General features: G+C 35.0%; 1 protein-coding gene across 2 annotated transcripts in view; it reads left to right on the top strand.

The window, feature by feature from the left end:
• LOC138710729 (uncharacterized) overlaps window positions 1-16475 on the top strand; it is a 306886-nt gene that overhangs the window by 105014 nt on the left and 185397 nt on the right. Inside the window, exon 2 of one of the 2 annotated variants that reach the window (XM_069841798.1) lies at window positions 9745-10009. The exons of the other annotated variant lie outside the window; for it this stretch is intronic. Within the exon in view, the coding sequence (XP_069697899.1) occupies window positions 9893-10009 (117 nt within the window). The 5' untranslated portion in view covers window positions 9745-9892. The remainder of the gene's footprint in view (window positions 1-9744; window positions 10010-16475) is intronic. 2 annotated transcript variants of the gene reach the window in all.

Raw genomic sequence — 16475 nt, 5'->3', positions numbered from 1 at the left:
TGCATTGGAGAATACACAGAATATACCGCTTGCTGAGATATAAGTGGCGGTTAAGACTGCTAGCGGCATTAAAACAAAATGCTATGGTTTAGTCATGATCAAAAAATGAACATTATCAGACTGCTACAAAAAGTAATACAGTTGTTTTACCCAAAAGAAGTAAAATCGTGAAGAGACTGCATACAATGAAAGATCATGAATGAGACAGAGTGTTCGAAATGGGGACACACCGTATAGCTAATGGGCTAGTCTCCTATATTGAGACAAGTCATCCTTCCCTATGGTTTTCCTAAAGCGCTAAGACTAGTATCGGGATGAGCACTAAAAGAATCGGGCCACGTATCTATATAATCTTCCTGACATATGTTTCGGCCTTTCCAGATTATTGCGTTCACAAATCTGTGCCTTAGCTTTTGCTTTCTACCTTCTGGACTTTTGGACGAGCTCAGTCTAATACAGAGCTTTCCAAACTGGGTGTCGCCTGTAGGTTTATTGGTATATTTCATTATTTAATCATGATAACTGAAATGAAGTAAGAAAATCGCTGATCACCCCTTGCTTACCTAGCTGCCTTGTAGATACATGTCCTTGACAGACGCATAGATGTGCATATAGTTGTACTATACAAGTATAATTCTAGTCTGCAAGATAAGGGTGAGAATATCTTAACTGCAACAGACAGAATATCTGCCTTACAGACAAGTTAGCAATTTGGTCTCGGAAAGTGAAAGAGGGCAGCTATGAAATGTTGCCAAATACATCTCACTGTGATTCGAAGAACGAAATAAAAGATTCAATTTACAACTATCTGATATTACTCACAGATAAACTCGAAAGTTACTTCCCAGATCTGAACACAAAAGCTTATGACTGGATAATAAATCCATTTTTGTCTCCTTAGCAGAAGAAGAAGAATTTGCAGAGATTAAAAATGATAGGAGCTTGAAGTTAAAACACCAAGGAGATGATTGAAGAGATTCTGGATTTCACCTGAAGATTTTCCGCTTCTTGCTAAACAGATTATTGTGGTTTTGTTGTAGTTTTCAACCACATATTATTGCGAAGGAGGATTTTATGTGATGACCAATATCAAAACAGTGAAACGTGGCATTTTAAAAATACTGGATGAAGAAATGCGAGTGAATTTATCCCATATTCGTCCAAATATAAAATACATTTGTAAGATTCGCCAAGCACATGTGAGCCACTGAAAAACTAAAACCAAGGGTGAAAATATGTGTGATTGTTTTCTTCATCTTAGAACTCAATGTAAATGTTTCTTTCGCCTCATATAATATTATGTTAACAATACTGGAAATATGTGTTTATTTTATTCTTTTATGAAGGGTGTACAAGTAGGCTAGTAATGTGTGGAATACTTTCATTTGAGGGATAAGGTGACGCACTAAATTTTTAGAGTTTGCTAGGGTGTCGTCATATAAAAAAGTTTGGAAAGCACTGGTCTAATGGCTTGACTTATAAAGACTGCTACACTTACCTCTCATCTCTCTCCCTCTTTCAACATCTTAAGCGACTCTGCTCTGCTGCTGCAAAACCATGTTTCCGGTGGTGCCATGCGAATTTTTCCTTGCCCGTCAACGTGGCACCTTCATCCATTTTCGACTTCTTCCCTTTAAAATTTCTCTAGGTTCCTTCAATGGAACAAGGATATAAGCGCAGCGAGACAAGTGGTCTATCGGCTTGGAGATAACATATTTTATTTCTCACAACCCCAAATCGCCTTGCAAGCACGTGTACTTGCGTGTCTTTTTAGATGTTTTCCTTTTCAGTTCGAGATATATGAGACAGCGAAGGTCGTTATGAATGTAGTGATCATACCTTACTATCGTGAAAAGAGGTTAACTGAGGACACCATTTCTTTACCTCCACCTACAATGTCTGTCTCACTGTCGAGAACTTCGTGTTCTAATATAGAAAAAAACATTTTTCCTTATCTGTAGAATTTACGATGAATGTGCATAATTTATACTCGTGTTTACGACAGCGAGACGAATATCGTAAATTAAGTTGAAAAGTGTTTCACCTTTAAGAAATCCTGCAAGAAATATTATTGTAGTGTTGAATTGCATCTTCGAAATTTCGGATCTGTATATCAGTATACTTTCTACTATACAGGGCTTTCATTTCAAAACTTCTCAATCTAAATAACTAATTATTTAAATTGAATTCAATTTAAACAAAAAACACGTCAATTTAAATATTGAGGGGGAAGTCTGAAACCAGGCTTAATTGCATTTTAGATTTCACCCCCACCCCAGTCACCCCCACTTTGAAATATCAAATGGCACTCCTATATTTTTATACTCAAATATGAAAGAGCATTCAATTGTTTATACACCTCATTCATTTGTTTTCGCATCTTTTGTTTTCTATCGTCGCCTGGCAACCTGTATTATTGTTATTATCAGTTGATTGTAGAATGAAATCACAGCTTGTTTTGTGTAATTTCCTAAATTTAATCAATAAGGATGATTTATGATCTCTCTCTTGAAGGGTATTCATCATTTTAAAATAATTTAATACACAAACACAACTATGACATGAAATGCTCAATACGTTTTTGTAGCTTTATTCTCTTCAGCTCTCTTCAGCTCTCTTAAATATAAAAATATAGGGGTGCCATTTGAAATTTAAAAGTGGGGGCGGCTGGGGGTGGGGGTGAAATCTAAAATGTAATTAAGCCTGGTTTCAGACTTCCCCCTCAATATCTAAATTGACGTGATATTTATTTAATTGAATTCATTTTAAATAATTAGTTATTTAGACTAGAAAGTTTTGAAATGAAAGCCCTGTATATAGAGTGATAAATATTAATTTTTATGGTACTGCTAATATTTGATATTGATTTATACTGAATTAAGTACATGAAAAACATAAAAAATCAATAACTCCCGTATGAGTAAAGCTCTTGTTCGGGTGTAGTTCTATATACATATACAAGAAATACAAAAGTTAATACCTATAAGTATTATACAAAAACCAAAGGAAAGAAAAACACAGAAAACTTTATAGACCTACATAGAATAAATTTAACTATAATTTATAAGCAGAAGTTCAATTTTGACTGGGCTTAATAACGGGAAATGTTGAAAATTTAGAGTACATTTTGATTATGAGTTATATTTATAATCTTGGAGTAATACTGTGTTTTAAACTTGCCTTCGTGAAAAGTTTTTTGCTCTCTTAGCGGTAAATTAACTTTCCGTCTCCTATTATAAACATCAAGTAAATGATATGTAATCTCTATGATTATTATGATAATATTTTAATAGTGTATATTTGTATAAATGTTTAATCTTGTAGACCTTAAATTTAGAAAAGATGAATTTAGAAGGGTAATCAATAGGTTTGTTTAAGCAGATTTTGATTATACTTTCTTTTGCAAAAGGTTATAGGGTATACAGAAATTTTTTAAGTTTCACCCCACGATATAATGGCATATTGGATGGTGGACTGTTACACCAAAAAACGGACGGACTTTAACATACCAATTACTTTTTTGCGTTCATTTCGTTCTTTTTATTTCTGAGCGTGTTGATTTATCTTCTCAATTAGAGATCCATATTATAATAATTCTCGGAAGTTTATCCATCAATTCAGGATTTTCTTCAAATTAAAGGCGGTAATTACTTTCTGCATCTACTTTGGTCCGCAATTCATCATCTCATTGTTCGTTCTTAATGTTTTCTCTGATTCTAGTTAATCTAGCCTTTGGTCAATAGCAAAAAACGTTGAACGTTCTGAGGAAAGTTTCATGATAAAACTGAGCTATTTCTTCGCGACACACCTCACCTGCCTGCAAATGAAATGAATGTCACAAAACTTGTGAATAGAAAGTCTGCTAACGCAGTACCAAATCCCTCATGCAACTGCAAACGACTTACTGTCATTTATTGTCGGTTCTGTTGGTTGTTAGTTCATGCTGCTGGGTGTTTTTTTCAACTCCACACTCTTGTTCACATTTACAAAAATACAGAACTTGCAAAAAATCATTATTCTGTCCAAACCATTCAAATTACAACAAGGCATTGGTGCATTTTTTGTTCAAATAACTATGCTGCACAACATGTGTAATTTTGACAGCTTTATAACGTTTAGGTACTTTGTAACAATTGAATGTACTATAATAGGAACTCGGTTGACATGGCTTTAGTCAGTACTTCGACTTAAATTAAGGGTCGGAATTTTTACACTGTGTCGGCTTCCCATTCCTGAGGCTCGAGTTGAAATCCAGGAGATGTGAAGTTGGAATATGAAATGAACAAAAAGTCGTATAGATACTATGTTATTTTTACAATGTATCCATAATTCATAAGTGTATAAAAACAAATGTATTGTTTCATAACCTCAGAAAACATTGCCTCGGCGTTGTGCATTATCTGAGGATTCTTGTTAGCGCCAACAGTAGGGATCCTATAATTACGTGTTAGATAGGGTTACCATGAGAAGAAATTCTATAGGAGGACATGGAATCTAAAATAAGAGGACATTGCTGAAAAAGGAGGACTTTTTAAAAATTGGTTTGAACAAAATTAAAGATAAAAACAATGGCTCACCTTAGTCAGCTTTCTCACTAGTTGCTGGATCAGTATTACGTCTGTACCCTACTTATCGGTGGAGCCCACTTTGTGCACAAGAGCCTGAAGAGACAAACTTCTATCTTGTAACAAATAACTATGAACTGTTCACAGGACATGTCCTTGAAATTATATTCCACCATGATGATACCTCTGACTGTCTCCGTTAGCATGTGATTTCGTTCCTTTGTCCATTGAGCAGATATTAGGGAAAATACTCTATCAACACTTCCATTGTGACTTGGGATAGAGTAATAGAATTGACATATTTTTAAGAGTTTTGAGAAAGTTTCAGTGCCCGCAGAACTGTTGGAATTGAAGAATTTGCACCATTGTTTATCTAAACTTAAATCTTTGTCCAAATGAACTTGATTGGCATATCTTTGTACATTGCAGAATAACTTTGATAAAATAGCGTAGAATCATGAATATGACGTTTTTAGAGTGTAAGAATTCAATGCATGTCAATAGGTCATCATATTTTACGTGTTTTATGTGCTCCAGCTTCAACCATTGAAAGCAGTTAAATTCTTTCATAGGTTTTCACTATTTGTTTAGATATGCTACGCATAATGTCGCACATTATTCAATATTCATATTACTTCAAGTTGAAATGCGAAATGCCGGACATTTCAAAATTTAAAAAAATGCCTGCCTTACAGGATAAATGATTAAAAAAGAGGACATGCCCTCCTTTTTCCGGACGGATGGTAACCCTAGTGTTAAGTCTTGGTTTTTCTGAATCGACGCATGCGACGTGCGAGATGCGAGGCCCTCCTCGCACAAATCTGGACAACACGACAGATAGTGAGTGGTTTCTATAGTTGCGAGGTGCGCAAACCTTGCATCTCGCAGTTATAGAAACCACTCATTATCTCTCGTGTAGTCCGGATTTGTGCGAGGCGGGCCTCGCATCTCGCACGTCGCATGCGTCGATTCAGAAAAACTAAGCTTGAGATGTAAATTCCATTCAGTTGGTTTCATAGCAATGCGGTGCTATGTAGTAGTCACTTCCAGCACTGAGTAGATTCATTCACTTTTACCATGAATTAATGAACAAGTATATTTATCAGATTTCGCAAAAGTGGAATTTGACTCATATATAATTCCTCAAGATGAAATGAACCTTAATATATTTCAGACTATTAAATAGTTTGGTTGGTTGATCATGATTAACTATGTATACTTTAATCTTTTTATTTTTTATACAGTTCTTCATGTTAGAGCGTATTACTTTACTCCCGTTTTTAGATTATTTTACTTGGTTTGTTTGAATTGCGATGAATTATTGAAGTAACAGGCTTTTTGCAACTTTGGTTAGGCAATTTGTACTTTAAGAGAAATGCCATGCTATCCTTCTAATTAGTTTTATGTGATGCTGATTAATCCTATTTTGAAACCCAAGATTCAGTGATTCTCATATAAATAATTAATTGTGTATTGGTTAGTAAGTTGGTAGTAATGTAAAGAAATGAGCAATAAAATAATAACTTTTTATGTACACTAGCTTTAAATGCATTTTTACCGTAGAAGTCTTCTCATATTACTTTGAAGTGTACCGTATATCTAATTTAATTAAAATAGAGTGGTTCATTTCAATGCAATTTTTCTATAATGTTTTGTTAAGTTTTTATCATGTTAAATGGAATAACTACTTATTAGAGTATATATTTGCAAGTGATATACTCGTATATTAAATTTGGTCCTGCAAATAAGAGAATAAAAGGTAAAAGAAGGTGTTAATGAAAGTTAATTTATTAAAAACTGTTATAAATAATATAAAATATTTTTATTCAGTAATTAAAGTTATTTATATGTTAAGAAGTGTTTTGTATCCTTTAATCTTCTCTGAGATATCTGGTAATTGTGAATACGGACGTAATCAGAGACAATCTGTTGAAACACTGTCTTTGTCTACCATGAGTTCTACTTGCATTTTTCCGGGATTTGAACTCATGTCTGAGGCTGGAATCTTGACACTCGATTAACAAATCATCCATGAGAAAAGTAATCAAAGGAGAAGATAAAGCAATAGCATATTTCGATAACATCTTACGTAGTCCTCAACAGGGTTTCTCAGCTTAGAATTTTCTTTGTTAATATTTAATTATCTTATTTTCTCAAATACAAGATCCCTTCACATGTAAGATCATATTTAATTTTCTGAAACCAAAAATGAAAACTTTTTTGTTACAAAGTTGGATACTCTCATTTTTAGGTAAATAGAGTCGATATTCTGTAATATTTGCAATACATTCTTCTGACTATATTTTCACGAAAAAATAATTTCACTAGGTTTTCCGGACTTAATTTGAATTTTAACACCAATAACTTATATTATTACTTTTACATGTTTTTGCCACTTCAGAAGTGTAGGTATTACAATAAATTAAGTGGTAGCTTGTTCAAGGGTAGGACATGATCTACCCAGTTACAAATAATACTATTTGTTTGTACTTAAGAATATTGAATTTTCTTCTTGTATACTTGTCATTAAATGCCTTACTTTTCTTCTTAGCTTTCCTAGATTAACTTATAAGGGCTTCTCATTTATTAAACAAAAGTAAGATTGAAAGGTGCAATTTATTCGAGTAAATACGCCAAATTCCAAATACGATAAAATCAGTACCACAAAACTATGCACTAAAATATTTGTGCAATGTTGAGAATACTGATACATTAAGACTTTATTTACACTTTCGATACATAACAATACAATCACGATACAGTTTCACTAAATTCATAATTAGGCGTCCCTGGAATAGCAACTTAACGTACGTTACGTCGTTTTCCCATTATCAGCATATATTGAATTTTTAATAATACATCTCCCTTCTGACAAAATATTATTTCTCTCCAACAAGCACAGCGCCCTCTTGAAAAATTTGAGTGCCGTTCTGCGTAATGCTGTTATATTATAGTCCAGTATATACAGTCACGAAGCTCAATACGTAGGAAATATGCATCCATAGATAGTTGCTAACCACTAGGATCGCTACTATCGTCTCATCACATACAATGTGAAACAGTACCGTCACAGTCTATTGTTCCTAGTACCCTCATCAACTCAAGCTTCGTGACTATATACTAGACTGTGGTTATACTCTATATTGCATGTTAGTTACTTTTTAAATATAAACGTACTGTATTTTTAAACACCTAGAGTTCATATTAACCTGATTTCTTCATTCTACTTAGTCTATTCAGTAAAGTGTTTGTCTAGTTTCTAATCAAAACACAGTTTTTCACTAACCATTCTTTTTATCAAAGTTTTTGCTTATCCGAGGTAGTCTTGGCCCATATTAAGTGTAATAATTATCGAGACTCTACTGTAAATTGAATCCTGTCCAATACTTGAAAGAATTCTTTTCAAAGTTGCGACTGGCAAGGAGAACTTTCAACACATGTTTGTTAATCATTTAGTAGTCGTAGCTGAAAGTATAGTGTATACATTTCTCCTTCATTTGTCCTGCTTTCTGAAATAGGGTGTACCCAAATTCTCGTCTTCTTGCAGATTTATTTTTTTCACACGCATTTTCGTCTGGCAATATGACAATAATAGCCAGATCACCATTTGAAAAGCCAACCGCTCTGGAGTAACAGTTAGCATGTCTGACCGTGAAACGAGTGGACCCGGAATCAAATCCTGGTTGGGACAAGTTACCTGTTTGATGTTTTTCAGGGATTTTCGTTAACCCATTAATAGCAAATGCTGGGTAACTTTCAGCGCTGGACTCATTTTGCTGTCATTATTATCTTCATCCCATTCAGACGCTAGATTAGCATCGCAGTTGATGAAATGTCGTAAAAAAACAATTAAAACTATTTAAAAATCTTTTCAACATTTCACAAGTTTCAATATCTACAGTACTATCATATGAAGGTTATAATTAAAGGGTTCAGAGCCATAGTGGGCCAAGCGCCATTTATTAAAAACGGAGAAAGCAAGGGTTAAAGTTCAGTGAATACCATAGTTTAATGAAGATTGACATATCATTTAGTTTTAATGTTTATATTTTTTATTACTTGCTATATGTTTCCCTTAGGAAAATATTTGGAGCTAAGAGGGATGAAGTTACAGGAGAATGGAGAAAGTTACACAACGCAGAGCTGCACGCATTGTATTCTTCACCTAACATAATTAGGAACATTAAATCCAGACGTTTGAGATGGGCAGGGCATGTAGCACGTATGGGCGAATTCAGAAATGCATATAGAGTGTTAGTTGGGAGGCCAGAGGGGAAAAGACCTTTAGGGAGGCCGAGACGTAGATGGGAAGATAATATTGAAATGGATTTGAGGGAGGTGGGATGTGATGGTAGGGACTGGATTAATCTTGCTCAGGATAGGGACCAATGGCGGGCTTATGTGAGGGCGGCAATGAACCTCCGGGTTCCTTAAAAGCCAGTAAGTAAATAAGTGAGTATATGTTTCCATTGAATTATGGCAATAACTTCATTTTAACCCTTGTTTTCTACGGTTTTAGTAAATGGCGCTTGGCCCACTATGGTTCTGAACCCTTCATATGTAAAGCAATGGCTTACCAGACTAGCACGTACTGTACCATGGACCGACAATGTAAATGCTATAGGAAAAAGAACGGAACAGAACTGTGTATCGTGATTTTATTGTTATTGTATGGAAAGTGTAAATCAAGCCAAATAGTACTCCTTCATGAAACAAATTTAAATTGAATTCCCACGCCCCCCCTCTATCTCCGTCCATGCAAGTTATGAACAAGAATCCAGTTAGACCAGGGGTGCACAACCTTATGAATACAGCGGGCCAATATAAAAAAAAAATGTTCTTTTGGAGGGCCAGACATTCTCCAATAATAAATAATTTACATAAATGTCTTACTAATTAGTGATTACTGTAATTTATAGTAATTAATAATACAGTCTGTTCAAATATTTTTTTAAATTTTAAGTTTGAAACTTTACTATCGGGCCGCAGCAAACAGTGGCTGGCCGCGGGTTGTGCACCGCTGATTTAGACTATACACGTACCGAAAAGTAATGAAAAATGTAGGCCTACTTTATTCTTTTAATTCTTTAATTACTGATTTATTGTTATTCTGTCTCATGTGATGATGGTGATGACGACAATAATGAATACTGTGGTGGTGATTACGAATTGACGATAGGAAGAAATTCGGAAGAAACCTTTCGCGATCTGTTTTAAGACAATATGAACCAGCACTAGCCTGGAGGAACTGAAAAAGACTACGAAAGCCTTAGTATAACAGGCCTCGGGATCGTTCTGTCCGTCTGCAGCTCCTTCTTCCAGCAGTGATGGAGATGTGGTTCGACGAGGTGTCCTGCCGGCGCCGCAGCAGGCTGAATTTCTCCCTGCTGCAGGAGGAGTTCAGCAGCACCCGTCGTTTTGAGCGTTTCAGGACGCTGATGAAGGTACGACGACGTACTAATACACATCAGAGTTGCTTTTGTGTGATTAACTTAAGATCTAACTTTTTGGAAGGGTGGACTACATCACTGCAGCCAGAGATGCTGTTCTAAGTGGCAGACGGCATGATGTAAGCTAATGAAATACTGACAGAAAGTGATCCAGTCCGCAATCGACCGCCAAGCTTTGTATGTGTATGTGAGCAAGCAAGTGTAGTCCGGGTCAGATTACTTAATACCCTAAGGGTGAAACCCTAGATCATATATACCCAGATAGGTCGGCCTTATAGGCTTTGACGTTAACAACTTTTGTCAGTTTCATGTTGAAGTTTGCCGATAAGCTATTAATGTTTGACTATAATTATATGTGTACAAAACCGCCTTTGCTTATCATAAAATAAATAAATTTTCATTAACGTTTTCGATACTTGTGTATCATCTTCAGATGTGAAATGTTAGATTAATATGATGAAAACCTTGCCTATTAGATGGAACTTAATGTGGTAATTTTCGGGTCGTATTAGTGTGATTGCTTGGACTTAACTTAGGTTGATCTATGATATACATGCTATGTTAGGTTAAATCACTGCGAGTCATATGATATGATCTAAAATATAAAATAAAACTGTTTAAGAATTGTAACCACTATTAGCGTAGTTATTGAAATGTGAACACTTTGTATAAACACTTTAAAAGTTTAAATCACTTTGAACATGTGTTGGCTATATTTGCCGATTTAAATCACTGCAAGTCATGTGATATGATCTAAAATATATAAAAATTAAAACTGTTTAAGAATTGTAACCACTATTAGCGTAGTCATTGAATGTGAACACTTTGTAAAATCACTTTGAAAAATCATAATCACGTTGAACATATGTTGGCTGTATTTGCCGATTTAAAGTTCGTTGAATAGGGCAGTTTCTGTTGATCTTGATGTTTGACATTGAACTAAAGCGCAGTGTCGTTTTGTCACTAACATGTTTATATTTTGTTACTAATCACACTAATATGACCCGAAAATTACCACATTAAGTTCCATCTAATAGGCAAGGTTTTCATCATATTAATCTAACATTTCACATCTGAAGATGATACACATGTATCGAAAAAGTTAATGAAAATTTATTTATTTTATGATAAGCAAAGGCGGTTTTGTACACATATAATTATAGTCAAACTTTTGTCCGGTTTACTACGCTGCCATTTAGTTGTTACATAAGGAGTCACGTCATAATTCCCATTTGAATTGCATTAGCGACTGTACTACCATCTCGTGTTCGTTTACGGCGAATGGATGGCGATCCTGGCGGTTGTTCTCTTCAAAGTGCTGCCGATTTTAACATAGCGATGAGTTATCTGTTACATATATGATCTAGGGTGAAATATAACCATTTTTCCCCCATTACTACATAAGCTAGTGGATTATGGTGATTTTCTAGTTTGCAAGTTGAATTTTCTTTTGCCAACTTCATTTCGAATTTCGGTACTGAGAAATACTACAACTAGTAGTGATTTTATAACTGTTATGTTGGCAGCAGTGACACAAGTTGAATTCCGAAAATTCAAATTGTTCTAGATTTCTGATCCCATTACTGAAAGCTAGTGAAATTTGGACATAGGCTGCTAATAATTAATTAATATCAGTATTAATATTAATACATAATAGTTATTGTACGTGTTGCTTTGTGTTGTGGTTACAATTTCAAGATGAGAGTCAGGTAGGTTAAGTGTAAATAAATGTAACATATTTCGTGTGATACATGCCCTTGGGTAATCGACAGAAATACCATTTCACATTTTAATTAATTCCTTTTGTGTTTAGACTGTTATTACAATAATAGAGTAAATATTCTAAAGCATACATTTCAAAGTGGCATTCGTTTTCGGAATTCATACAAATCATTTCACGTGATCAAACAAAATACATTTTTAGGTTAGGTCTCGTGATTCGTAAACTGTTTAATCAAAGCAATGAATTTCATGTTGTCAGACAAAATACATTTTAATATTAGATCATACACTAATCTACTAACTACTAACATAACGTGCGAGAGATCCAGAAGAAAAATATACTCTTTCACAAATTATGTCCACACCTGTGGAGTAACGGTCAGCGCGTCTGGCCGCGAAACTAGGTGGTCCGGGTTCGATTCCTGGTCGGGGCAAGTTACCTGGTTGAGGTTTTTTCAGGGGTCTTCCCTCAATCCAATATGAGCAAATGCTGGGTAACTTTCGGTGTTGGACCCCGGACTCATTTCACCGGCATTCTCACCTTCATCCCATTCAGACGCTAAATAACCTAAGACGTTGATAAAGCGTCGTAAAATAACCCACTAAAATAAAAAAAAATCACAAATTATTGAATCTTTTAGAAAACACCTCCCCAACATAAAGTTGAGATGTGGTAAATAAGCAAGACATCGTTATTGTTAATACTATATTATTATTATTATTATTATTATTATTATTATTATTATTATTATTATTATTATTATAGTACATGGCATTGTGTGATTTTATCCTCCTTTGGTGATATCTAGTATTAGTTGGCAACACTGAAGAGACGGCCAAATTAGTCTTTTAGGAATTACTCTTACGTGATCCTCACTATACATGCTGGCAACGTATGCGTCTTATTATCTGTGCCTTTCGAACTGGCGGATCAAGGTCACGTACAAACGTACGAAAGTGCAAACACTGAACTGAAAACTGTGAACTGAAGCACTGGTAATCCCGTCTGTCCCAACTGACTTCAGTTGAGGAAAATGGTCCAGAATTGGGGTAAGCACACGTGGCAACTGTAGTCCATTGCTTGACCTTGAGTCGCCAGTTCGAAATGCACAGATAATAGTTAACATAGTGTAGCAGCTACCGATTACAACAACAAATTATTATTAAATACTTTAAGATGTACTGTACTTATCTGTCAGTACAGTATCACCAGATCGTAGTTCTTTGTCACAGTACTTTTACAAGGATCTAACTTTTTAATAAATTTAAGCCCTTTGTGTGGAACCATGGGAAACATAAATTTGTTGTCTGACACGCCGAAGAAATTGGAAAGGAAAAATTCTCCTCGGTTAGCACGCTTTGTTCTTATTTAGTTTTTTTTTTTTTTTTATCAACACTTGTCATCTCCGAAATTTGTTCACCAAGTTGTATACTGTGTTCGATGTGGATCCCTAACGCCAGGGAACTGAACTCTGAACCGTCTGTAAACTTCACTTCTTAACATATATGACTCATAGGCCTAAGCGAAAATGCTTGCGAAATGGAGTACTTAAATTGTTGAGCCATCCCATTTCGTTCACATTCACTTGAACTCAAAGAAAAGCTAAAAACACTAATGTCTTGACCACACTCCCTCGACTAAATAGCCGTTGTGTTGTGAATGTACAGACCGGTCTTGTCTTGTCCCGCCACCGATAGCGCAAGTGCTGTGTGGCTGTTGATTGGACCATTAAAAAATTAAACAGTTCTCATTGATGACATTGGAGAAACGAATGTTATATACAAGAGGGTATATTACATAACCTGAAGAACACATTATACAGCAATGGAGTGTGATTCAGAGGATTGTTCAGATGTTGCTATGTATTGTTCTTATTGCTTTCCTCCATGCTGTTTCATGCATTTTATAGAGAATCCTCATGTATATTTTTGAAGAAGTGTATTGACCAACACCAACCAAACGAGGAGTTACACAAATAAATGCTTTTACGGTCTTCATCACAATTAATTAAGTCTCTGTACAAATTTTTAACCAAAAATTCCTGTTTGAGCCGAAACCCTTCTCTCGTGTGTCGTATATGCCATATTCCATTCACAGTGGAACTTATTTCATTATATTGTTAAAAATGTGTATAATTTCGTTCGGCGCCAATATAAAAAATGAATATTATATGACGCTATTGTGAATGATTTTAATTGTGTAACCTTTGTTTTGAAGTAAGTTTTTTTTTTTTCCCACAGTTGACAGTTATAGAACATCGATTCTTTTTATAGTGTTATTAGTATCGAAAAATTATTGTTGCTATTTCGTCAAATTTGTGGCTATGTATATAACATCATTTCTCCTTCGATTCCTCCTCATCTTCATAATCCTCCTTCTTAAATTTCTACTGTCAGACAGACTAGCTCTTCCCTTCTTTTCTAACATGTTCTAAGTAAAGTGAGGTTCCTGTTGTGGGTTTACGATTCGTTTAGCAATTATTAAATCTTCTTTGATATTATTTCCCTGTATTTAATATGCTATTTTAGATAATTAATCAATGAATCCGTGGACAACCCATGAAGGGCTAAAACCGACCAACCGGCTGCTGGCCTCACGTCCACATGCAAGCAATAGAGAAGCGAACGACGGCGCCATGTATTTACATGCAGAGAATTACGCAATTCTTGTGATTTTGTTCGCGTGGGTGAAGCGGATACACGACTCTTCGAGATATGAATTCTGGAAAATTGCCTCTATTAACTGTGGGTTGAAATGCCAACAGTTGACCTTCGAAGTCACTAGTCTTTGAGGAATGTTGCAATTAAATGTAGGTACTCTCCATGTAGGAATCTTTTTATTGTGCCATGAAATGAAACAAAGGAAAAGAAAGATATCGTAAGCGAAATTTATTACAGATATTAAAATACGGTTCACATGATACTGTGAATAGGCATCTAGTTATTAAATCAGTAATTGAAAAAAATATGAAGTGTTAGTCTTTACTTGACATTTTTAGTTCACAGTTGAAGTTTTCTATTTTGAAGATTGCTGTTGATCATGCTGTCAACGTTGAAATTTATTTATTGAAGTCTGCCGTCATTGGTTGAAGTGCAGCTACAGGGAGGGTTTTTCTGTTAAAGACTTATTGTCAATGATTAAAGTGCGATAATAATCAACGACTTTTGTTTTTTTACTAAAAATGCCGTCGATTATTGAAATGCGGCAATAGAGGATTTTTTTCTGAAGAGTGCCGTTCATGGTCGAAGTCGGGCAATAGAAAACAGTTTATTTTTTGTTGAATACTGCCATCGACTGTCAAAATGCGGCATTACAGGACAGTTTTTCTTCTAGACTGCCGCCTTTGGTTGAAGCTCGGAAACAGACGAATTTTTTAAGCTTGCCTTAGATGGTTGTAGTGCAACAGTGCAGTAGAACAGAGTTTTCTTAACTCTAAGTTTATTATATTATTTATTCTTCAATAAGACCATAAACAGAACATGTACACTCCCGCAAGTGTGTTGATGTAAATGCCATTAAATGTATTGTAATTAGGAAATATCGGATTACATTGTCATAGATGCAACCAAAATGTCTACAGAGTCATTGTAGGAAGCACGATTTTTAAAGTCGAAACAGAAAATAATAATTCTAACAGGTCCTATTTTTCTTTGACATGTAAACCATTTTTTGTCACTAAGAAGGATTTTTCTAATTGTTTATTTCATTACAAGAAAGAAATTATACAATCAATTTTAATGTCAGTTAATCAAGATGTTTTTTTATATTTGAAAACAATATGTCGGGCGAGAGATCATCAATATTTGTTACAAAAAATCACTGAGAGTGGGAAATTAATCTAATTTCTTGACTGTCAACTCGAAGAGACCGAAGTTTAAATTTCTCAATCATTGTTTCAGCCTTATCCTCAATGATGAACATTGTTAAATTATGAACCTGAAGATTAGAATTAATGGAACTTAAAAAAAAAAAAAACTAAAAATGTCACAGAGGTAGGCAAGACATACAATCCAACAAAATTTCTTCAGGCGAACGTATTCCTGTTAAACAATGAGGCTGAAAATCTGAGATAAAAAAAATATTTCAAATACAAATACAAAATGGAAGTATAAATATTCTTTATTTCCCAGGCATGACACACATGTATAGCATTGTCAAAATATTTAAGGTAGAAAATTAAGATAGAATTTATGAAAAATCATTAGTACAATCGTAATAATTTTGTATCTCATAGTGTATACAAAATTTTCTAGGCTTCTTTCTTACTAAACTTTTAAAAGATTTAAAACCCAGATAATAAAAATAATAGATAAACAATTATAAATACAAACAAGCTGAGACGAATTATAGAACGTAACAAAGTTAAGTTTAATTAAAATAGTCCTACCGTTTGAAAACACACCTTGGTTCCGTGGAACCCTCTTGAATCATTCTCGGACCTCAGAGGGTCAGCGGACCATAGATCGGTATACTATGATTTTGTAAAGTTTCTTTTTTATGTAAAATGGATACGAGACTGCACATCCGTGACGTGAGGACTATGCCATGAAGGCCGTGAGCTTGCCTCCATGCGGAATCGAACCCAAGATCTATTTCGAATCGGGTGCGGGAGTCGCTGGAATGGAGCGCCGCTCCGCGCCGGGACGCTGGGATGTCGCGCGCGCGGGCGTGTAGGAGCAGGTCGCCACGCTGCTAAATATAGACGCCTCTTGATGGACGGTGTGACGTCACGCGTGT

This window comes from Periplaneta americana, chromosome 12, assembly GCF_040183065.1.
Source record: "Periplaneta americana isolate PAMFEO1 chromosome 12, P.americana_PAMFEO1_priV1, whole genome shotgun sequence".
In the NCBI taxonomy this organism is placed as follows: Eukaryota; Metazoa; Arthropoda; class Insecta; order Blattodea; family Blattidae; genus Periplaneta; species Periplaneta americana.
Note: the sequence above shows the minus strand (reverse complement) of the source record. Positions and strands in the feature narration are given on the sequence as shown.